This window comes from Triturus cristatus, chromosome 9 (assembly GCF_964204655.1).
Source record: "Triturus cristatus chromosome 9, aTriCri1.1, whole genome shotgun sequence".
Lineage (NCBI taxonomy): Eukaryota > Metazoa > Chordata > Amphibia > Caudata > Salamandridae > Triturus > Triturus cristatus.
In genome coordinates, this window is record NC_140592.1 from 390,510,304 (window position 1) to 390,535,764 (window position 25,461).

The 25,461-nt window shown below is 49.4% G+C and overlaps 1 protein-coding gene across 2 annotated transcripts in view; it reads right to left on the reverse strand.

The window, feature by feature from the left end:
- Nucleotides 1–25,461, reverse strand: part of LOC146798014 (thymus-specific serine protease-like) — a 151,039-nt gene that overhangs the window by 19,260 nt on the left and 106,318 nt on the right. The window contains exons 10-12 of one of the 2 annotated variants that reach the window (XR_014968588.1): nt 20,289–20,468; nt 13,822–13,967; nt 13,107–13,168 (exon numbers count right to left, since the gene is read on the reverse strand). Coding sequence is in view for 1 of the 2 variants with exons in the window: in XM_085625246.1 (XP_085481372.1) it covers nt 13,822–13,967; nt 20,289–20,468 (326 nt within the window). In the remaining variant the exon portion in view is untranslated. The remainder of the gene's footprint in view (nt 1–13,106; nt 13,169–13,821; nt 13,968–20,288; nt 20,469–25,461) is intronic. The other variant, XM_085625246.1, reaches the window with a different exon arrangement.

The window sequence follows — 25,461 nt, forward strand, 5'->3', positions numbered from 1 at the left end:
TGGGTTCTAGCAGCATGGGCTCTGAAGTTGTATCTGCGCAAAGATGTGCAGGCTTCTGCATATTTGGTCTTGGCCTCCGCTAAGTGTGTGGGAGGTTGCGCTTTTGTCTGCCTCTTTGGCCAACTTCACCAGGTGTAGCTCTGTTGTTTGAATCGTCTGCTCTAGCGTTTTCCGCACTATAGTGATTTGCCCAATGTAGGCTCCCTCATGACCACCTTAAAGGCATCTCATTCCAGTGTCCTGGATGTTGTGGTGCCTGCATTGTCAGTGAAGCAGTGCTGTAAATTTTACCTCTGTTCGTGCTTAAACACCGGGTCTTCAAGGTAGTCCCTCGGGAGTTGCCACGTGGGGATTGGCGGTAAGGGTGGGCGCCATCTGAGGGTCACGACGTGCGCATCGAGATCCAAAAGCACCCTACCTAGGTAGTCCGAGTGCTGGGGAGAATTGTGGGTGTACATAAAAAATGATCCAGCCTTACCTGCAAGTTGTGGGGGATGGAGTGGAACATGCAGAGTTTCGTTGTTGGGTGCGTGTGCCACCAGGCGTCTGCTAACGGCCAGTAGTTCGACCATGTGCGGAAGAGAGCTGTTTGCGTGTGGGCATGTGAGGTCAGGATGGGAGGGTGCGATCTGTCTAGATTGAGGTCTAGTGTGCAATTGTAATCCTCTCCTAAGATCCATGGTGAATTGGGCTAAGCTCTTAGATAAAGCCTCCCAGAACGCCGCTTGCTCTGTATTGGGTGCATAGATACTGCTGATTAACACTGATTGGCCGTCTAATAGACCCTCCAACAATGCATATCTCCCCTCAGCATCTATTTTCCTGTTGGTTTCTAAAAAGGGCATCCCCGGTCTAAGCCATATTAGTGCCACGCGTGCTTAGGCTGAGTATGTGGTAGCACAAAAGGTGCCCGCCAACGTTTTTGGAGCTTTTCTAGTTCCCCCTTTGTGAGGTGCGTCTCCTGTAGTAGTATGATCTGCACTTATTGGCGCTTGATGTACGCATGGATAGTGTAATGCTTTCGAGCTGTGTGTATGCCCCAGGCATTCAGGGTGAGAAATATTATATCTGTCGCGGGCGTCATGTGGTTTTTGTGATCGCGTAGCAGGGGGGAAGGCACCAGGGGATCCCGGCTGGTGTCCCCTGAATGATATCGATTGTACCTGGTGCATGTCCTGGGTGTGTAAGCAGTTGTAGTAGCCCTACATATCGGGATGGGTGTGGGGTGGGAGTGTAACGGGGATTGAACCGTAACTATGGGCTGAAGACCCAATACTTGGGATCTGCTGCAATGGACAGCACATTCAAACTGGTACTAACGTGTACCCTCTAATGTTTCGTGAGGGGGGTGTTCCTGCCTCACACATGACCCCGAGGCTCCTGTGTGGAGGGGATGAAGAGCCCTATGGGTCTGCGTGTGAGGCAAGCGGGGGTCTTGGGTGCGAGTGGTCTTGTATTGCGGCTGTCCGTGCTATGCAATATTGGTTATGGAGTCGGAGAGCTGCTTGTGTGAAGGTTCAAGGTGTGAGTCGCTGCAAATGTTTGCTACATGAGTGTGTCCGCTGTTTGCGGGGTGACTGTAGGCAAAGTCTCGGAGTTTCTATTGGAGCTGCTGAAGTCATTAGGGTCTTCTTCAGGCGTGAAGATGTGAGGACCATCCTCATAGTCCGATGTTGAGAGATTTGTTCCCAGTTCCACCGCCACCTGGATAGCCTTTTGTTGCTCCGCAATTATTTGCTCTAAGTTCGGAGACTGCAGTGTCTTATTTTGCGGTTGTGTTCCAGATCGACTCTGGGTGCCCTTTGTCCATTGCCTTGGGGGCATATTTGAGTTCGGCCTTTGCGTCCGGGTGCTCCTCTGGTTCAGGTTAATTTGTAGGTTCCTCTCCAGCCAGTCTAGGGATTTCCTTCGGGTCTGTAAAAAAGATTGTGGTTTTATTAGGGATGACTTTGAGCCGTGCCGGGAACAGTAAGGAGTATTGAACATTTTTGGCACTCAGCAGCCTTTTTACTTCCAGAAATGATGACCTCAGCCGCTGTACTGCCTTGGAATAGTCCGGGAAGAACATGACCTGTTTATCCTCCACTGTGATGGAGCTGTTCAGCCTGGCGGCCCGGAGTATGGTGTCTCTATCGCGAAAATGGAGTTTGACTAGCATGGGTCGTGGGAGAAAGCCCGGAGGCGGGTTTCTTGCTGGCACACGGTGCGTTCTCTCAACCGAGAAAAAGGCGTTTAACTCCTTGTGTGGTTTGAAGGATTTAAGCCAGGCTTCCGTGTACTGGATAGGATCTCTCCCTTCCACTCCTTTCGGTAGATTTAGTATGAGCAGGTAGCTGCGCCTGGAGCGCCCTGCCAGGACATCTGTTTTTTCTTCCAGTATCGTCACTCGGGCCTGCAGATCTTTCATGGAGTCCGGTTGTGCTTTGGCCTGTTGCAGCGTGGACAGGACTTTTTCTCCATCCGCTACCTTGTCCGCCAACCTACGGTGATCTTTCCGCAGCAGATTGAGGTCAGTGGCTAGAGTGCCGAAGCGCTCCTCCATGGTGACTTGTGAGTGTTCTATGGCCGCCAGGACCCCGTCCAGTTTGTCCGACATGGCGGAGTTGGAGTTTGAGTCCAAGTTCTGGGCATCCGGGATTGGAGACTGAGAGAGCACTGCGTTGAGTGGCTGGGGTCCTCCCGTCACCTTTGGACGTCCCATGGTTGCGTATTGGTTGCACAGTTGCTACTCTTCTCTACGGCCTGCGAGCGTAGGGCGTCCGTGGAGCCTCGTTTGAGTCCCGGCCCGGGTGTTGGCGGGCCACTGGTAGGCGCCGATCGAGTTCCCTGAGTAGCTTGGGTCCACCAGACAGTTTTCCCGAGTGACGATAGATGGGGAGGTCTCTCCAACTATGCCATGGCCTCTCCGCCGGTTCTTTTCCCCGTCCTCAACAGCTCAGAGTGCGTTCCCCCCAGTGCTTGGTGCGGTTGTAGGATGTGCCCCTCCGAGCGCCTGTTCTGGATGGTCTTCTGTTGTTGCGCGCTCCCCGTTGCGCTCCTAGCTTATCTGAATTGTCCCGGCTCTGTGGTTGGGTCCTTGATCAGATGGTTGAGGCCCCACACACCCCGCCCCCTCGGCCCAACCCCTGTGGCTGCAGTTTTTGGGTTTCTCCCGGCCCGTCTTTGGTTGCTGCCTATTCCCAGACACGGGCCCAGCGCCACTGGTGTGGCCCAGCGTTGCTATTCATGTGCGAAGGTTACTGTCAGTTTGCTGAGGGCCTGCCTCCCTTGTTTCTATTGGTTGCCCCCCCAGTGGCAAGTATCCGTAGGGGCTTCCCAGTTTCTTGGCTCTTGATCTGTGGGTGGTGGCTGAGCGTGGGTGGCCACTTCTTACATGGCGGGACATCGGGGAGGTGAGGGTCTTCTCTCTCCCCCCTCCCCCACGCCGCTTAATTGCCTACAGGCCCCCACGGGGGTCACCCGGTGTCCACGCTCTGCTGGGCTTCGGGCCCCTACAGTGGTTGAGGTTGGGTGGGGGGGGGAGGGGAGGGAAGAGCTGGTGGATTCATTTGGGAGGTGGGGATGGAGAGACCCAGACCCACCAGTTGCTCTTGGGCCAGACGGCTCTGCCACTTACTTGTCTTTGTGCTGTTCCTCCATTGCGGATTGATGTCAGAGGGGGGTCACCAGGCCGCTCGGCACCGCAGGGATTGTTCCTGCTGCTCCGTCCTCACTGCTAGTTCGGAGACGAGGGGGCGGGGTTCGTACTTTGCCTCAACACTCGGAGCGTAGCTCTCGTGCCTTCACTAGGGCGCCGCAACGGGCCCTCCGCAGCGAGTCTGTTGGCACTTGCCCCTCTGTATATCTCTCAGGGGTCAAGCGCACGCCTTCAGTGACCTGTTGCAGGCAGAAAGTACCGTTTATGTTGTGGCCCCAGAGCCTGTCAGCGTTGCCCGGCTGCCTCCTGTGTATGCCTGGTGGCCGCCATCTTGGGGTCAGGCGTCTCGGCCGCTCAAGTGAGTTTGGGCGCTTTCTCTTTCCGGTGTCTCATCGATTTAGGGACTCATCCTGAGCCCCATGGCCTGTTTTGAAGCCCCCACGTTGGCGGATGGATAGCGCTTGTCGGGCCCGTGAGCAGAGCCTCAAGGGAATGCGGCCGCCATCGTGGCTGGTTAAGCAATGCCCCCCCAGTGCTATATGCATAAGCAATGTTCAGTGGGAAATTGGTCTTTAATTAAAACCTTGATAGTATATCTCGGTCATGTCTTTTCCCACCTATTATCATGATTGCCTATCAGTCCATAAGCACAAGTTACTACTTGTGTAACAATATATCTGTAAGAGACATTAGTTAGTGATAGATTCCTTACCTTAGAATATTCCCCAGGCGTCAGTCTGGATCCGGAAAGTTTTCTGCTTAGCAGTACCCCTGCGCGCCAGTAGGTGGCACCGTGCAGCTCCACACTCGTCACTGGCGTCGTGCGCGCCCGGACGACGTCACGGAGGCTACTTAGGCACCACCCATGCGCACTGACGTCAGTTCTGTGCACAACTTTCCGTGCCGAAATGCACGGAAACTGACCTTTGGTGCATAAAACTAGGGCCCTAACCCTAGCAATCAGTTTGCAGAACGGGGGAGGATGGGTGGGGCGGTAAGGAATCTATCACTAACTAATGTCTCTTACAGATATATCGTTACACAAGTAGTAACTTGTGCATCTGAAAGAGAAACGTTAGTGATAGATACCTTACCTTAGAATAGATACCCCAGCAATACCAACCCCGGTGGTGGGCCTGCGAACAAGATTGCACCAGAAAGTCACGGAGCACAGAACAGCCAAAGAAGCCGTCTCTCTGGACCGGACTGTCAAGGCAGTAGTGCTTGGTAACGTGTGCAGCGTCCCAAGGCAGTAGTGGCTGCAGTTGCCCTGGTCGAATGGGCATGCAGTCCCACACGAGGCTCCTTCTTGACCAAGGAGTAACAGGCTTTGATGCACAGAATGACCCACCAGGAGATGGTCCGTTTGTGCACCGCCCAACCTCTTTTGGCACCCACGTAGCCAACAAAGAGCTGATCATCCACCCGGAACTGCTGTGTACGCTGCAGATAGAATGTGAGCGCACGTTTTGGGTCCAGACAGTGGAGCCGCTCCTCTTCCCTTGAAGGATGCGGAGGCGGAAAAAAGGTGGGCAAAGTGAGGGTCAGTCCGATGTGGAAGGGCGTGACAACCTTTGGCAAGAAAGAAGGACGTGTCCTCAGAACCACCTTGTCCGGATGAACAGAAAGGAAAGGAGGTTTGGATGAAAGAGCCTGGAGCTCACTCACTCTCCTAGCAGAGGTGATAGCTACCAGGAAAGCCGTCTTGAGAGTAAGAAGACATAAGGGACAGTTATGAAGGGGCTCAAATGGAGCGCACATCAGAAAAGTCAAGACAAGATTCAAGTCCCACTGAGGCATTATGAAGGGCACAGGTGGGAACGTATGCATAATGCCCTTAAGAAAACGGTTAACAACCGGGGACTTAAAAAGAGAAGGCTGATCTGGAAGCCGTAGAAAGGCAAAGATAACCTTTAAGAGTGCCCAGAGCAGAGCCCTGGTGGGCCAAAGAGAGAAGGAACAGAAGAATCTCAGAAAGAGGGGCAGAAAGGGGTTCCACAGTCTTAGCTGTGCACCATGAAACAAATCTGTTCCATCTACAGGCATACACCATTTTAGTGGAGGGACGCCTGGCTGCCAGGATGACATCACAGACTTCGGGAGGAAGATCGAAAGGTGTCAACTGTCGCCACTCAATCTCCAAGCATGGTGGTGGAGGCTGGACAGGTTCGGGTGGAGGAGCGTCCCCTGCTGCTGCGACAGAAGATCCTCCCGAAGAGGCAGACGGAGTGGGGGATCGATGCTCATACTGAGGAGCTCGGGATACCATACTCTTTGAGCCCAGTCCGGAGCCACAAGAATAACTTATGCCCGGTCGCTCCTCATCTTCTTCAGCACTCTGGGCAGAAGTGGTATAGTCGGAAAGGCGTACAACAGACTGCAGCTCCACTCGAGACGAAAAGCGTCTCCGAGCGAGTGCCGACTTGGAAATTCCAACACGCAGAACTGATGACATTGCGCGTTCTCTTCAGTGATGGATAGATCTAACCAAGGCTCTCCCCATCGCAGAAAGAGACTTTGCGTCACGTCCAAGTTCAGATACCACTCGTGATCCACCATGCACCGGTGGCTGAGTTCGTCCGCCCTGGCGTTCAGAGAACCTGCCAGGTGTTGAACCACCAAGGTAATGCCTTGATGTCCCAGCCACGTCCAGAGGCGCAGAGCCTCCTGACATAGGGTCCACGACCCCACCCCGCCCTGTTTGTTGCAATACCACATGGCGGTGGTGTTGTCCGTGAACACCTACACTACACTTCCCTGGACAGAGGGAAGGAATGCCTTCAGTGCAAGCCGGATCGCCCGCAGCTCCAGAAGGTTGATATGGAGCCGGGACTCCGCCGGAGACCAGAGGCCTCTGATCTCCGCCTCTCCCATGTGGCCTCCCCAACCCAGGAGGGACGCATCCATCACTACTGTGTGCTCCGGGTGGAGAAGGGAGAGGGATCTGCCATTGACCCAACCGCGATTCGTGATCCACCACTGCAATTGCCGTGCAGTGCCCTCCAAGATCTGGACATGATCGGACAGGTTGTCCCGATGCTGCGCCCACTGGAACTTCAGGTCCCACTGCAAAGCCTGCATATGCTACCTGGCATGCGGTACCAGCAGGATGCCATCAGGCCCAGAAGCTGGAGGGTCATCCTGACAAACCAGGGATAGAGGCTGAAAGAGGGGAACCACAGCCTGAATATCCCAGACTCGCTGTTCGGGAGGATAAACCCGAAACAGCGTCGAATCCAGAACCGCTCCGATGAAAAGGAGCTTCTGAGAGGGACTCAGGTGCGACTTCAGCACATTGATGGAGAACCCCAGCAGATGCAGGAGGTCGGCCGTAGTCTGGAGGTGGGAGACAACTGTCTGGGGCGAACCCGCCTTCAACAGCCAGTCGTCGAGGTAGGGGAAGACTGACACCCCTGACCTGCGCAGATGAGCTGCGACCCCGCCATCACCTTCGTGAACACCCGAGGGGCGCTGGTAAGGCCGAAGGGGAGCAGGGCAAACTGAAAATGCTCCTGGCCCAACCTGAACCGCAGGTAACGCCGGTGGGCCGGCAGGACGGAAATGTGAAAATAAGCGTCCTGCAAGTCCAACGCTACCATCCAGTCTCCAGGGACCAGGGCAGACAGGACCTGTGCCAGAGTCAGCATCTTGAACTTCTCCTTCCGGAGGAAGCGATTGACGTCCCGGAATGTCCAAGATGGGGCGCAAGCCCCCCTTGTCCTTTTTGGGGACCAGAAAGTAGTGGGAATAGCAACTACTCCCTACTTCCTGATCGGGAACATACTCGATGGACCCTTGGTCAGGAGGGCCATGCCTTCCTGATGGAGAAGAGCCAAATGATCTCCCGACATGCGGTGGTACCGAGGTGGCATGGCTGAAGGGGAGGACAGAAAGGGGAGCGAGTAACCTTGGCAGATTATCTGCAGCACCCACTTGTCTGACGTAATCCCGCACCACTGGTGGAGGTGAACCCTGCCACCCACTGGCGTAGGGTGCTCCCTTAAGCACGGATTAGGAAGGTTTCGAGGCAGAAGCAGCGCGGGTGGAAATGGACTGCCCCGCACAATGGTTACCAGACCCGCCCCTGCGGAACCCACGTCCGCGGCCTCGCTGAGGCTGGCTTTGAACCGGCTTGCTGGAAGAGCGCGCCTGGGCACCCCTGCCCTGGCCACAAAAGGAACTAAACCCCTTCGTGGCCGAGGTGTTCGAGGAAAGACCCAAAGACTTGGCCGTGGCACCAGAGTCGTTAAAGTGCTCCAGGGCATTGTCAGCCTTATCACCAAAGAGGCGGGAGCCATCAAAGGGCATGTCTATGAGCAAGCTCTGGACATCGGGTGAGAAGCCAGTGGAACGTAACCAGGCATGGCGCCGCAACGCTACCGTCGTGGAAATCGCCCTGCCCAGCGAATCAGCGATGTCCAAACCACACCTGATGGCAAACTTCGCTGCATCCTTGCCCTCCGCAATAGCTTGGGAAAGAACAGCCTGGACCTCCTCAGAGGACTGAGGCAGAACCTCCGCCACCGAATCCCACACTGCGTGGGAGTAACGGCCCAATAAGCAGGCGGTATTAACCGATCTCATCCCCAAACTGGCTGAGGAGAACAACCTCTTGCCATATTAGTCCAGCCTCTTGAAGTCCTTGTCCGGCGGAGCCGAGGGAAAGGCACTCTGCGATGTCAAGGCCTGAATGACCAGGCTTTCAGGCGTGGGGTGAGTGGTCAAGAAGGTGGGATCACCAGGTGCCGGGCGATGATGCCTAGCGACGTTCTTATCCACCGGCACCCCCGAGGCCGGCCGCAACCAAGTACCCAAGAGGACTTCGGTAAGGGCCTCATTGAAAAGGAGCAGCGGCTCTGACGACGTAGATACCGTCTGGAGCACCTCCGTAAGGAGGTTGGTCTTAAGGGCCACTGTAGGGAGGTCGAGGTGGCGAGTCTCCGCGGCTCGACACAGCACCATAGTCTCCTCCATAGTAGGTGGAGATGAGGCAAACCCTGGGTCAGAGAACACATCAAGTTCACCCGCGTCTTGAAGGTCATCCACCCAATCCTGCTCGGAGTCACACTGCCATGCAAGGGGGTCCTCGGAGCCGTCCCAGTCCTCTTCCGGCTCTGGGGTAGAAGGAGCTGGTCACGGTGGCAGGACCAGAGCCAGAGAGGGGGCCAGCTGCGCCGGGAGTGGCACCGGGAGCGGCGCCAGCCGGGGCCAAACCGGAGCCCCATCCCAGTGAGGATCCCAGGTCGGAACGAAATGGTCTGAGAACCGAGGCAGGGGCGGGATAAACGGCACCCAGTGCGGCGCCTGTGGCAGAGCCAGGGGCGGCGCTAGGGCCGGAGTCAAGGGCAGCGCCGGGGCCAGCGGCGTTGCACCTTGTGGCGCCAGAGCCGCGGGTGCTGGATCCAGTGGCTCTGGAGCTGGCGTCGGAGGCGGTGCAGCCGGGTCAACAGGATCTGGACACGGGGCCGCGGGGCCCACAGACGCACCGGCGGGAGCTCGAGGCCTAAAAACAGGCGGTCCAAGGCAGCAAAAAACTCTTGCCGCTGTTCGGGAGTCGCCGACGAACCCGGGTATAGCAGGTAGGCCGTGGGACTCCCAGGCTCCAGAGGAGCCGCAGGGGCAGATCCCCTGTCCCCCATGTGCGCCTCCGGGGTGCGACGAGGGGACGTCGGAGAGCGAACACGCTTCTTCGACTTCTTCTGATGGCGTTGCTTACCGGAATCTGAAGGTGAAGACTTAGAGTCCGAGTAGCGACGGCTGCGATCCCGCGAACGGCCCCTAGACCCGGAGCGGCGGTGAGAGGAGTGCCGGACCTCCAGCAACTTCCGGCGCCGCTTCCGTAATGCCTTCGGGGCCATGGCACGGCAGTCCCGACAATCTCGGGAGTCGTGGTCGGTCTCGAGACAGTAGAGGCAGGCATCATGGGAGTCCGCCACCGACATATTACAGTGGCACGACCCGCAAGACTTAAAGCCGGGCATCCCTATGTGTACCAGGAGACAAGAGAAGGAGACAAAAGGTCTCAAAAAAGGGGTAAAAAAATGACCGAGGTACGTGCTCAATCCAGACTTGCGCTTTCGGCGCAGAAAAAGAAAGAACGGACGTCAGCGCGCATGGGTGGCGCCTAAGTAGCCTCTGTGACTTCATCCCGGTGCGCACGACGCCAGTGTGGAGCGCGGAGCCGCACAGCGCCACCTACTGGCGTGCAGGGGCACTGCAAAGCAGAAAACTTTCCGGATCCAGACTGACGCCTGGGGAATATTCTAAGGTAAGGAATCTATCACTAACTTGACTTTTTCAGATTTTACTCTATGCTGAACCTTGAGTGGAAATCTGGAACAGATGGATGTGCAAATGTGAGCTGAGTAATCGCCCCCACTCTGCGATGTTAAGCCTTGGCCGGAGAGGGGCTGGGGTATCATTTTCTGAAGTCAGCCCTTAGACTCAACTTTCTGAACTTGATTCAGACTTTGTTTTAGTTCTGCTACAAGGAATTTGTTTTTTCCTGAAGGGAGTGTCATAATTCTACTTCCGATTTTAGGTCATGGGCATCTCTAGATTATAGACATCCCACAGGTTCTAATGAAACAGTTTTGATGAGGGGAAATTGTAGGAAAGTGGGTTTCTGTTGCAGTAAACCCCCCACTTTTTGCAAGAGTACTGATGCACTTTCACTTGATGTGCCCTGGGTCCCTGCCAATCAGGTTCCCAGGGCTTGAGTAATTTCCTCAAAACTAACCCAATTAGCATCTCTGGCCACAGGTCAGCCCCTGGTAAATGGTACCACAGGTACCCAGGGCACTGTGACCTGGGAAGACCTCTAAGGGCTGCAGCACTTATTGTGCCACCATTCGAGGCCCTGTTCCTTTACACATACACACGCTGCCTTTGCAGACTGCGTGTTTTGGTACAGAACAAAGTGAAGAGTCGACATGGCACACATCCCTGTGTGCCATGCCTACAACCCACTGCCCTGGCATAGATCAGTCATCCCTCTAGTTGGGTGCCCTATGCCAGTGGTGAGGGAACAGGTGCATGAGCACTGTACCCCTACAGTGTCTAATTCCATTCTTAGACATTGTAAGTGCAGTGCTGCCATTAAGAGTATATGGTACTGGGAGCTTGTCATTAAGAACTCCACAGCACCATAATGGCTACACTGAAAACTGAGAAGTTTGGTATCAAACTTCTCAGCACATTAAACCCACACTGATGCCAGCGTGGGATTTAATGAAAAATGCTCTTAGAGATGCCCCCTGAAAACGAACCTAACACTAGTGTCCAGGCTGAGTGGCTGCTTTCAGCTGCCACCACCAGACATGTTTCTGGACCCCTGGGTAGAGCGCCTACTGCTCTCTGGGGCCTGAAACAATGCACATCCTGGGATGAGGTGCCAAGCCTCCTTCCCCAGGATGGACAGGGTTCACAAAGGGGAAGCTTCAAAGGCTTGCCGCCTTTGTGAGCTTCCCCAGGCCACTTGCTGCTTTCAGCAACTGGTCCCCACTGGTTCTGACCCCCACTTTGAGCGGGAGAACCAGCAGGAAAAACAAGTGAGGAAGAGAGGTGTGCCCACCTCTGACAACTCTACCCCCCAGGTGGGGGAGGCGAGGTGAAGCACAACTCTCAGTCCCCACCATCTTGCAGATGGGGGGGGGGACTCAGCCAACCAGGGACAGGCTCATGCCCCCCTCTCACTGGAGGGTGGCATAATAGGGAGTGTACCCACCCAAGGGAAGGGATCCATTGGTCCCTGCATTTTACCTACCTGCAACAGCCCTAAATCTAGTATTGAGGGGCACCCCTGAACCTTGCTTCCTCAGAAAAGAAGTAACTACTAGAAGAAGAAGGACTGAACAGCTGTGCAGTAGCTAACAAGAGGAGACACCCACTGACTTGGCCCCAGCCCTACTGGCCTGCTCCCCCTCGAACCTGCTTCTGCGAAACCCGGCAATCCTGACCTGAGATCTGGTGACCCCTGACCTGCCTCAAGTCTCCAGCCGACGCCTGCACCCTAAATCCAGAAGGTCCCTCGAACTGCTACAAGAGCTGGAAAGAAGATCTGACACCAAAAGGCACCCCTACACCAGACACCCCACCGCCTTGGGTGCCCAAAAAGACGGTGCCTAATCAACCCCTAACTTCCCAACTTACCTCTCGAAGTGGTGGTCGCACCCAGAAGACCTTCGTCCGCAAGCCTGCAGTGCCTTTACAAACCGGAGGTTCCCCATTGAAAACAACAGACGCCCGATGTTGAAACAGCACCCTGCCGCCCTAGTGCCGCAAAGGGTGCACCTTTGGTGCTACTTTGTTTCCCCACTTGCCCTGAGTTAAAGTCCAGGAGCTTTGCTCCCACAACCTTCTGGCCTGCTCACCAGCAGCCATCCACCGGAGGCCCCCAATCCCCCATTGGATAACATTGGGCATCAGCACTCTGCACCCGGCCACCCTAGTGCCGCTGAGGGTGTAACCAGAGTGCATCCTTGACCCTGGGGGTCCCCTGAGTCCACCCCCAGAACCTCAACTTCCACTATCAAATACTTACCTTAAAACCGATAACACTATTTTCCTCCATAGGATAACACTGGCTGTTTTTCTTGGAAAAGTTTCTAAGTGTGGAGTTTGAAAACCTAAATAAATTCTTTAAAATTGCACTAACAAAAACGATTTTACATACCCGTTTGCAGGAAATTTCCCAGAGTAGTATCCAGGTATACTACTCTGCGTAAGAAAGGAATCTCAAAAGAAACTTACCTGTAATTTTACTGAACCGCCCATTTAAGTCTATGCATTTACAAAGTATTGCATTTTTCGGAAACCATACTGTAAGTTAAAACAAAGTGCATATACTATTACAAAACCAAACTGTATTACAACTGTATATTTGCTGCAAAGAAATGATCACTTACCTGTGCCAGGCTTGCTTGGTTCTAGAAAATAAAATAACTAAAAGAATATTTTTATACAAAAACAATTGGTCTGAAGTTCAGTCTTTGAGTGTGTGAATTCATTTGCTGACTGAGTGTGTACAACAAATGCTTAACACTGTCCTCTGACTGCTCGACCACACTACCACAAATAGAGTGTGAGGTGCTATCTAACTTTACCTCTGTCTACCTTTGGGGTTCTACTGGACTCTGTGCACACTATACCTTATTTTGGTATAGTATACCCAGAGCCAGCTTCCTACAGAAATGCAAGCCTCAATTTAGACTTTTTTACGCAATATGTTTTTTTGGGCCTTTTAAGTAAGATTTATCCCAACTGAAGTCTGTTTCAATGCATTGTAAAGGATTTCTAAAACATCTAGCATTTTCGCCACTCCTGAGGACTCTTCTCAGACAAACAATAGGGAGGTTATTTAAAAAGGTGAGTAAGGGTAAGAATATAATGTGTCAAATTGGACTCGTCTCAATAGAAAAAATTACGTGCTAAGTACAAAGCAGAGTAAATGTAATTGGATGGTGCTTACTTTTATGCGGCTGGGAGCACAACTGGCTACCCTGAGTACTGTTGGTTGGTAGGCACTCAAAGCTGCAATTTAAGATAGCACTTAAAGGCTTGGTTTTCACAATTTGTCAGCAAATCACAAGGTATATTACAGAAACTGTGCATTAGTTAAAAAAACAGAGTAAAAGGCAAATCCTTTTGTTATATTTTTGTTATTTGTGTAATACGGGTTGAAGTAAACAGTATTTGAATCAAAGAATACATGACACCAACTCATTTCACATTATTTTTGTTGTATATACATAACAACTGGAGAAAATATATATACTTCAGTTTACAAATGTGAATGACAGAACAGTGAGGCAAATCATTATTATAAAAAAAAAAAAGTTTCATTAGGGTTAATTATTAATTGCAAAATAAAGTGACATGTATTTGTTTAGCAGTGGTCCCATAATTGATTTTCAACATTGCCCGGGTGCAAATTTGTCGTGAGAATATTAGTTTATTCCATTACATATTACAAAAGCAGTCAAACAGTACAAACATTGCCACAATTTTTGAACTATGGCAAAGTTTCTGTCATTTGGACCCAAGTGCTTTGGCAGGACTCATAGGATGGCAGCTAATGATCTATACACATCTTTCACTTCGTAGCTATCAATTGCGAACAACTTTCATTCATGCCTGCTCATTATCCACAGCAAGACTAAACATTTCGAAATATGTGATCTTACCTCTCTGGCCTTCTTCAGGGAAGGTGGGTCCATAGGCTTGGCGGAGCCCATGTTGGCACAGTGGGCCGTCCCATTGATAAATATGGCGAGCTCCGAGTGAGACTGGTTCTTCAGCACACTCAAGGCGTGCCAGGGGTCGATGTTACCTGCCATCAAAGATGAAGCAAGAGTTGCAGAATTGCGTACATTAACAAATGAGAAACACACCCATAAATTAAAAGGAGACAGGTAGACTTGGGAATACATGTGAGAGATGAGTTGTGGGATCTGGGTAAGAGAGCTGGTAAACATGACTAGCTTTAATCATGGATAAGCACTGCCTCACTCACTGCTGATCAAAAAAATAGATGGTTGCTGTTATGCTGAAGGGAGAAGGTCTCAATGAAGTTATATAACTAAATCTGTTACATCACAATAAGCACAGGCTGATTGACATTGTAATAATGCACACCTAAAGATGTTATTAATTGAATATTGCCCATTAGAATAGACTATGGCTTGCTATCTATTTATTTTAATTTTACAATTAAGGTATGAAATATAGGACCATTAAATACAGTTAACATTAAAATATTTAACAGAAAAGCATGAAAACATGCCGCTTTACTCCTCTCAAAATTGTGATCCCTCCACTGCCTAATATATAACACATTGTTTTCTTCAAAAAATGAAATAATTCTAAAAAAGGTGACAAATAGGTCTTGCTTCTGTGGTGCCTGTAACTGAAAATGACATCTCAAATGAACTGCAGATAGAAACAAGCATTTGCAATGCAATAAGTCTCGCATTTACGCAAGTTTGAGCTATTGGCATTGTAAATGACAATGCCTTTTATTTATGTTTTGGTTTTTAAAACATAAATCAAAGACATAGTCATTTAAAATGCTAATAGCTTAAACTATTGCAAGTGGGAGAACGAATGCATTGAAAATGCTGGTTTAATTATGCAAATAGTGAATAATATTGTTCACTGTTAGTGTTATATAAAATGGAGTATATTAGCCAGAATATGACCCTATCTGTAAGCTAAGATGAGTAAAAAAATACTGTTAAATGTATGTTGTATGCATGCTTGCGGTTGAGTGTGTGTTTATGTGTGCAAGTGCATGTGAATGTTAGTATGTGTAAGCATGTGTGTGAGTTAAAGTACAGGTCAAATGGCGTGCGATGTCACTTCCACCACTCCTGGCATTTTGGTAAAAGTGACGTCAATGTCCCGAAAACAGTTCTATTTAAATGATATGTCTTTCCATATTTCCTTCTCTCTTTTCTGCTCAATTAGGTGTGTTAACTACAGATCTGTGTGTTATGCCCCATATGCAAGGTAGAGCATAGTACGGCGTCCAATGTACTGCACTGTACTTCAAAGGTCAGGGAAGAGTGCATACTGCCAGCAAGCAGTTGTCAGTAAGAGAATCATCTACAGCACATTTCTGCAAGATCAATAGGTAAAAGCCGTTCCTACATTATAATCCCAAGCATGATTTTTTTCTGCTTAACTAGCACTGAAAACAAAGACTGTTTTTTTAGGCTGGCAAATTAATTTCTTATCAGGTGCACAAACAGAGGGTTGAGCTGTTCCCCTACAGGTATGAATTCTTTAAGGTCAAGTTTCCACCCCTCCAGTAACAGTGTCCTTAAGGTCGTTTAAGACGACATATGGGAAATTGATACCCCCCTGATAGCCAAATATGATAATTTAGTGGCTACAGAGACATGAACAAAGGTATGTGATGTTAATAATAATGTTCATACTAAATAATTAATGTGCGGCTAGATTATGGTGCTGCTATATAAAAAATGTGTTTAATGAAATCTCATAATAACCAGTAGAACACTCAAATACTGTAAATAACCATGGAATAGTTTGTTCAATGAGAACTATTTTTCTAAGTTGCTAAAAAAAATGTATGTTTTTTATTTGTAGAAAAAAAGAAATTGTATTTGCTTCTAACACAGTGTCTATTATTCAGATTTTTAAATTGCTCTATTGTCCTGAAGGTGACTTTATCACCGAAATGCCGCGTCGACAGTTTGTTTTCTTTTTTGTAACATTTGTAATTTGACAAATGTTTTTTAATAATGTAAAAATAGTATGTTTTAACTAATCACTTATAGTGAATTTTGTGGTAGTATTGTTAAATCTTTTTAATAAACTCATTTTTATTAGCATTCCTTTTTAATATGGTTTGATTCTATATATTCACATCTGTTTTTCTTCACACACTATTTTGTACTTTAGCGGCTAGGAAATGTATTGCTGTCCTTATATATTCAGACCACGGATTTAATTTATTTAATCTGATTTGCTAGTTTTAGGGTCTTCTCTTCAAACTTGGGAAAAGGGAAAGTTTGCTCTTTTCCATGGATCAGGGTACCTCCCTTACATTGTGACAGTGTGTGTGTGTGTGTAACACACCTTTGCCTGTGTCTACGTGCCTGTCACCTTTTTGCCTGTGTCTGCGTGCCTGACACCTTTTTGCCTGTGTCTGTGTGCCTGACACCTTGGTCTGTGTGCCCGACACCTGTGCCCATGTGTATGACACGCCATTTCCTGTGTCTGCGTGACTGACACTTGGACCTGCGCCTGTGTGTGTCATACACACTGACTGGCCTGTGTCTGCGTGCCTGATACCTTTTTGCCTGCGTGCCTGACACATAGATCTGTGCACCTGACACCTGTGCCTGTGTGTGATACACCTGTGCCAGTGTGTATGATACACCCTTTCCTGTGTCTGCATGACTGATACTTGGAACTGCGCCTGTGTGTGTCATATACACTGACTGGCCTGTGTGCCTGACACCTTGGTCTGTGCCTGTGGGCCTGTGTGAGTAACATACCCGTGCCTGTGTCTGCACCACAGTGTAGCTGGAATGCAGGTGTACCTCAGTCTGATGTCCGTGTAGCAGCAGCCCTATGCCGTGACTGGGTTGTGTGGGTCTCCAGCCGGCCTGAGTTTGTGAGTACTGGAGGGGGGGGGGGGGGGGGGGGAATATATCTCTACAGTCTGTGCCGCACTTGACGGCCTGCATACGAGTGTTTGCGAGATCTGCCTGCAGCATGCTTCTGTGCTGCTGTGCTGACCCCACCTCAACCGCCTCTCTGGTGCTTTTATACTTCGAGTGAGGGGCTTCTCTGAGTGAGATATGGGTATGCTGGGGTGGGTCTCTTATGCTGTGGAGTAGGAAGAGGGCGAGTCTGCCACTACCGGGGGCGGGCATTGCCTTTCAGCCCTTTGTTTCTGTACGTTTTGCTCCTTGGTGTAGGTGGCGTGTGCCAACCCATGTGCCCTCCCCATTTGGGGTACTGTGCTCACTGTTCCTTATGCCGGCAGTGAGTCCACCCTCCCGCACACACACACTCACAGATGGGTAATCTGTGCGGACTGCACTGGGTTCCCGCTTATATGCAGTGCCTGCAGCGCTTCCTTCTACCCAGAGCTCTGGTCGCGGAGGTGCAGTGACCTCTGGTGCTCACAGACCCTGACTGACACGGCCTTTGAGAGTGCCCTGGCATGAGCGGAGCCAACCATTCCGCCCGTCCAAGGGGGCACCTGTACCCAGGCAAGAGAGTGGATCCCACCATTCCCCGTCCAAGGGGGCACCTGTACCCAGGCAAGAGTGGTCTTTAAGACGGGAAATGTGTCTACCCAGTGCTTGCCTCTGTGCCAGGCCGGCTCTGCCGTGTGCCAGCAGCCCTCGCCAGCTTCGGCCTCACATGCGCCTCTTCTCACTCCTCGTCATGCTCCCTTAAAATGATTCATATTTCAAAATGAACAGAACTAATGCCCGGGGTGATTTCCAAACCCCACGAGATAAACTTCAGTCTGGGGAGTGTCACGCAAAGAGGTTCTGAATGTAAATGATAACGGAGGTAATTAAGTGCAAAGCGCGATACGGTTTCTGATCGCCGCTAACCAGGTCCTTCCAATTCTGTCTGCAGCCGAGCCTGATGCCCTCTAAACAATATTAGTTAGTATTGTTGGGGATTTTATGTCACTTCTTTGCAAAACAAGAAGCGCCGCAAAAAGTAAAGGCGCGGCAGAAACTGATATTTACTTCTTCCGCCTGATTAACATTGATTTTTAATTCAAAAGTGATGCAGTTAAGACTATTTATTTAGCACACATATCAGGGCACACAAAAAGGGATCCGGGAGACTGTGCTCGCGGACAATACCCGGCGAATGGCATTTTTTGTTTGGACTCTGACAAACGTGGTGCGTGCCCGGAGCAGATGCAAGACCGGCCTTTCTTCGCAGAGCTGGTGGCTGCTGTCTGCGGTCTTGGCTGCACAGAGCGGGTCATCTTCTGTGTGAGTCAATCTGTTCCCTGGGACCGGGGAGATGGGGCCGGCGATCAATCGCCCGCGCGTGTCAACAAACAGCCGACACCGGATGCACACAGCGAGTTCCGCGGAACCGGGAGGAGCTCTGCAAACATGCGCGGGCCCGGCACCTTTGTGGGCAGCGAGTCTGATCCACGGACCGGGGAGAGGTCTGTAAACTCCCCGGAGTCATGGGGCCGGAAATCAACCAACCACAAACGTAAATAAACACACACACAGAGCCCGCTCGGCACCGGCTGCACACAGTGAATCAGTCTGTTCCACGGACCGGGGAGAAGTCTGTGAGCGCCTCTGGGTGATCAAGGCAGGATGACGATCCACCATGCGCGAAACGTAAAAAATAAATAAGTGAAGTGAGTGCGGGATCCCTAGCGGGCGCTGCGCTCATTAAAGTAATAAATAAAAAACACACAATTTAGAGCGCATAGCGCTGCAGCCGCCATTGTCACCATCAGTGTCTATTTTTGAAATAGTGCTCGCCCACCAGATAAGGCCCACTGTGTAACGTTGCAAGCAAAAGATCCAGTTGGGATGGGCCGTACCAAAAGGAGACAGGGCGGTAACCAAAAAGCCTGCTTTGCAATGGAAAGCCAGTGTTTAGCATAAATGCTGACACCAGCCAATATGAAGGATGGGCTGGGCTTCAAGTCCCCTTCTGAAATCTACCGATCACTATAAGCCTTGAAGAGCGAGGAGCGCCTGCGCGGTCCAGCGCTAGGTCTGCAAGACCTAAAAATGGAGCCCTCAATTTCTTCCTATGGGACAGTGAAAAAATCATCTCACAAAGACAATAGGGGTGAGAAATGAGAGAGACAGGGTTTCTTTTGCATGACTTCAGTCTCTGTCCCTAAAAGAGGTGAACTCCTGGACACTACTCATCCTCCGATTTTCAGCTTGGATGAAAGGCAGGCAGGCTGAACAAGATTATCAGCTTTATGTGCCAGCCAGATATTTTTTGAAGTTGCCTGCCATCCAAAAGAGTGAGCACAGACAATGGATTATAGGTGGTCTCTTTTCACACCTAGTAGCCCCTACAACCACATTTGCAGTAGGAGTCAAAGCCATGAAAAAAGGGCCTATGGGGACTTGGACAGGTCCTAATGAACAGCACAACTACCGCTTTGGCAGTGCATAACCAATGGCTGGAAAGCTGTGTGCATATTTTCGGCACAAACAATTCTGTTTTCCTTATGATGTGTTGATGTATAGGCATTAAAAAAGGCACTGCACACATTGCCTGGCATCTAAATAAGAAGGATTACGCTAGCTGAGGTGACTTGGTTAATGCTGGTCAGCCATGGTTCTCGAGCAAGGTGGCAAAATGAAGAAACTACAAAGGATATTCAGCCTGAGCTCCACTCTAGAGACAAGTCAATCACTCCATAGCAAGAGAAATTGAGATTTACAGTACATTCCTCTAGGGACAAAGTAAGAATAGTCAAGAGAGAGGGATCCCCATTCTGTCGCTTAATGAAGTCTTTTTAAAGAGTCTCAAAATGGCAATGGAATAAGAACCAATGGTCAATATTCCTGGAGCCTGAGGTTACCTTGAGGCAAGCTCAAGCTACACATAACATTCTTCATTAGCTGTGAAGTTGATTCTTCCAAATAGTTTCTAAATATAGGTTGTGAGTTTGAAATTCATATTCCTTGCTCCTTGAAATGAGAAGATAGGGTGTCAAGGATGGAAGAAACAGGCTCAGAACAGATAAGGATCTCTTTTAGAGGCCAAGCGAGGGGTAACTAAGACAGGTAAAGAGAACAAATCTCAACCTTTAGAGAGCATTCCAAGGGAGATGCCAAAAGCAGCATTTATTAGACCCCCCAAAAAAGAAATGTTTTTCTCAATAAGGACAAAAGACTAAATGTTCCTGTATGTGTCAACTCATCAAGAAGGAGACATAATATATCAAAGAAATAGTCCCACTTGCAACTTCAAGATTGTCTTTCAAATAAAGGTCACTAGAGGTAGTTTTGTCATGGAAAATAACAGTGGCACACAAAAAAATATTCATGAAATATGTACAGATGGAAATTACTCTGAACCAAGCATTCTGTACACAAAAGTCAGACTTATTCCTGGCGAGTCCTGTATATTTGTTTTTTTCCCTTCAAAGTACCATTTACAAAGATGATCCGGCTGGACTTAGGATGATCGGCTCCGTAATATTCGTTAGTAAACTGCACAGAAGCCTCAACAGTGTCTGCAGGGATCCCAAACACTTGAGAACACAGATCCACTTGGGACTTCAAGGTCATGAGCCGGGAGAATGGACATGTCTTTTGCTCGCAGGTCTGATCTGAAAGAGCGAAATCAGAGAACATAAAAACATTTTTATGCTCATAAAAATCTTTTATACTATTTACTTTGTAACAAATACATCTTAAGGAATTGCTTCTTAAAAGGAAAATAGCTGGGAACAGCACTATGCAACAAAGTGGGATATATATTTTAAACATAATTACAATATTTGACAATTTGCATGTTCAGCTTTTAGTGTAATCTGTATGGAAAAGACTGAAGACACTGTACATAAATATGTATGTTGAGACTGTAAAAGTAAGCAAATGTCAAAAGGGCTCAAAATTAGCTGTTCACAAGGCTTACTTTGCTTTTAAGTGATGATGATTTTGTTTTTAGCATACTTTCGTCATTTTCATCTTTTGATAATTATATGTACAGTTCTGGTAAAAGAAAACAAACATTTTTGAAAAAACACGTACATGGCAAATGTTTGAGAATGAGCACTCTCCGTGTGTAACTGGGTTCCACAGATTTTACAAGTCCTCCTAAGACTAAATAAACATTTGCCATTGAGTGCTAGAGGCGGATATGCACAAACACTCTAAAGTGATCACAAAGTAACAAGAGTGCATGTTATTCTGTAACATTTGCCACCACAACAGTATCACTGTTTGTAAGCAAAACCCAGGTTTTATGTGCATGCAGGAAATTCAGCTCAAGTTACCCACCATCATAGAATTCTCTTACTGAATTTTTTTCTTCAGCAGACAATGTTATATTAGGTTTTCAATAGACCGTTTCAGTGTGTCTCTTGCTCCAAACAAATGTAACCTTTGAAGTATTTTTCTATTATTCTTTGTGGGAAACAAATTGGCAGTGCAACCATGTTCAGCAGCTTCTGTGCAGAAACTTCTTCCTACTCTTGTAGCTGACACCGCTAGCATAATTAACTGCTATTGTATTGCTATTGTAATTGCATTTTTGTAGCACTTACTACCCCCGACGAGACGTCAAATCGCTTTTTGGCGAGTAGCATTCTACTTCGGAACCCAAAAAGGATTATTGGTGGGTTAGTATAGGGAAATAAGAAGTTTATTTGAGAGGTTGACATGTGTGTCTGTTAGCTGGATTGAAAGGATAGTGGAGAGATAGAAGAGAGAAAGGTTTACATTTATGTAGCGCCTGAAACCCCTGATAAAGCATCAAAGCGCTTTTCGAGGAGTAGCACCCTACTCTGGAACCCAAACAGGATAAGTGGTGAATTAATACAGGGAAATATGAAATTAATTTGAGCGGTCGGCATGCAAGTCTGTTAGTTGGATTGAAAAGGATAGTGGAGAGATACAAAACGGAAGGGTCTAGAAAGTGTTTATTTGAATGCCTCCATATTCTGTGGCCGGCAGTGTTGCTAACTCTATGAGATGTCATCACCCCACTCTTGAAAGAAATCACCCAGACAACTGCAAGAACACACGGGACATAATTTGCTCTTACAAATGTCAAGGAAGTTCTACCCATCACCTTTGACAATGATCAACAACCTGCCTCAATATTCCTTTGTCTTTCAGCAGCCCATGACATGCTCGACTACAACATTTTGTTGAAAAGAGTTAAAGAATATGTGTGGGTGTCCGTATTGATATTCAGACGGGTTCAATCTTAATTTAAATTCAAACCCATCAAGTACAAATTGAATCTTCAGAATAGTCATCTCACAATGCAGTTTGTGACTTTCCACAGGGGTCTTTCCTCTTACCACAATTCTATGTCAGGACCGGAGGCTCCGATTATGCTTCTCATTTCTTTACTAGAATCTCACAGCAGCCAATGAAAATACAAATAGAAAACCATGTGATAACCATAGAGTCCCAGGGTACATAAGGTCCCTGCATGAACATAGAGTCCTCTTTCTTTGCTGCTCCGCAGCCAATTAAGTGCCCTTTACTTTCCTTACGATGGAAGTGTTTGTATGGATGAAACGTGTTGTCTTTATAAAGTGAAATTTCAGCGATCTTGTCGGTTACAGGCTAGCGCTTTATGAGAGATTTCATGTTTGCCTGTTTGCGCTTAAATTTTGTTCGAATGTATTTTGGATACGGCCACGCCTCTCATGAGTAACGATCGGCTTATTATTATTGTGGTGCGTGTTATCTTTAGTGCAAATTATTGTCACTTTCGATACTGTCTGAGCGCTGGCCTTCGCACTCCGCGTAGCAACGAGTTATCTTTGGTGGTTACCTCAACGTGTTATCAGTGTATTCAGTAAGGTCTGCCTGAGCGCTTACCTTCGCGCTCCGTATCTTCGAAGCTCCGACGCTGGTTCGCGGTCGGGTAGTGGAGTGGTAGGTCCTGAGGAGCGAGGACGCGCGTCTGAAAGACGCGCGGTGCTCTTTCGATTGCTACGAGTCTCGGCCAGCGCGCATGCTCGGCGCCCATATTTGCCTCTGCTTTCAGCACTTCGGCATTGAGTGAACGCGGAGACAGCGTTTTTATGTCTCAGACCCTCGTGCTTTATGAATAAAAAGCACGCAAAGGCTAATTTTTCAGCTCCTTTAACACCCCATTTGTTACACATACTGTGGGGCTGTATAATCATTCATAGGCTCTGCCTAGAGTGGATATATTTTCAGCAAGCTTCTCCTCCCTCCACGTCCTACCTTGATTCCAACTCACTTTAAGTGACTTATTGGAGCTTGCTTGGGGTTACCACTCCCCCTGACCTCTTCCACTTACAGTACCTACCTGGCCTAATCCTTGCACCCGCAGGCAGTTCTCCAGGGTAACTGATTCCACACTTGGTGTGTTATAATGTCTGAATACTATGAGGAGGACTATTACTACTATGAAGAGGAACCCTCTGGGTTTGTAGAACAAGACCTCGTTGAGGCTTTAGATGCGGGAGTCCAGCACTCCGTGAAATCAGCGCTGGCAAGGGCGATCGCACCCCTAAAACGCCATCTGTGCTCCTATGCCAAGCAACAAGGCTGGCTTCCTTCGTCAGGCTCTCGAGCTAGATCTGGGGGCAAAGGAAAAGCGAACCCCCACTCGGCGGATTTTGCTAAATTGGCCAAAACAATGGCGGAACAGGAGCGCTCTGCGTCCAGTAGAGAAGCCACGATCACGGAGATTTCACAGAAGGATGGTGATCAAGACACCTCCTCGGATCCTTCCACTGACCAGGAGGAGGCTCCTCGTCCCTCCAAAAAAGCTAGGAAGGAGAGGCACTCTGAACCGGCTCCGTCCCCAAAGGTCCTCACCTTTGAACCCGCCGAGATCATCCATCCTAATTCCACGGCTTGGCTGCCACCCCAGGAGGTGGCAGACTATGTGCACTCACACCTGCGCCAGGCGTATGAGAAGGACGTGCGGGCACGACTCCGGTCTGAGTGCCCTAGGCCCGATTTCGCTGACAAAGTGGCAGAAACGCCAGAGGTGGACCCATCAATGTTAACATATCTAAAGAAATATTCTAAGGACCCCAAGAAGGACCTCGACAGATCTTGGAGGTCCTGTCTGGATAAACTGTTGGATGTATCTGGGCCCCTGACAAAAATTCTTGAGCTTGGCTTTAGGGCCAAAGAATCGTCCCGCACCGTGGATCCGGATGAGCTGATTGGTTGGGCTCAAAGGGCGATGCCAACTGTGCGCTTTCAGCGGAACTGCGCCGTTCCATTCTATTAAAGTTGGATCCCAAATTGGCTGAGTTAGCCACATCGGAATCAGGGCCTCTGGCTCAAGGCCTTTTGTTTGGGCAACCCTTCTTCAAGGAACTGACCAAGTTTGTGGCCACCTTCAGCGGGCTGGATAAGGCCCAAGGCTCACTCAGACGGGCGTTCCGCCCGGTTTTTGGCAGGGCCGGACGGTTTTGTGGGCGCTCGTTCGGCCGAGGGAACTCTCAAGGCGCCCAGCGTGGCCAGAAGGGAGGTTATCAAGACAACTCCAATACCTCCTCCTTCTACCCTACTCGACGAGCCAGGAACAGGTTCCGCAAAGGTGGCAAATTTGGTGGCAACTCCAACAATCAACAGGATGACAGAAACTCAGGTGAGCTTGATCCCTTATTCCGAGGTGCACTTGGGAGGCAGAGTAGGCTGTTTTCTCAGCAACTGGCGCGAGATCTCTCAAGATGCATGGGTATTAGAGACAGTGCAAGGGTACAAGCTAGAGCTGTACGATTCTCCCCCGCAGAACATTCGCCCTCCCCCCCCTGTCTTTTTCCCCAAAGAGATCGGACCTTTATCTCAGCAGAGATCAAGTCCTTAGTAACGAAGGGCACGGTAGTGGTTTCCTCACTTCACCCTCGGGGTTTTCTAAGCAATGCCTTCCTAGTGGAGAAGAAAGGGGGTGGATCCAGACTGGTGTTGAACCTCAAAGACTTCAATTTGTGGATTATTTACAGACACTTCAAGATGGAAGGTATCCATCTATTACGCGATCTCCTCCAAGAAGGGGACTGGATGGTCCGGCTGGACCTGAAGGATGCGTATTTATCCATTCCCATCTTTCCCCCTCATCGTCGGTTTCTCCAATTTTTGTGGCAAGGAGTTTGCTACGAGTACAAGGTCCTACCGTTCGGCCTGTCGTCAGCACCTTGGTGCTTCACAAAGCTTCTGAGGCTGGTGGTAGAGTCCCTCAGAGCGCGGAGGTCGTCCTCATAATATATCTGGACGACATCATCATTTTGGCAACCACCCCCCAGTTAGTTCAGGTACACCTCACTTGGGCGATCAACCTGTTACAGAATTTGGGGTTCATTGTGAATCCACAGAAGTCGGTACTGAATCCGTCCCAGTCACTCGAGTTTCTCGGTTTCCTCGTCAATTCGGTGACGTGCCAGCTTCTGCTTCCGATGCAAAAAATCATTTGTATCAAACGGGAACTGAAGTCTACACTTCACAAGCAGACGATCTCCCTGAGATCATTGGCCCGTATAGTGGGCTTGTTAGCATCTTCCATTCAGGCGATCTTTACAGGCCCCCTCCACTACCGAGCCCTGCAGCGGCTAAAAATCCACCATCTCCAAAGAGGCCTCAGTTACTCGGAACAGA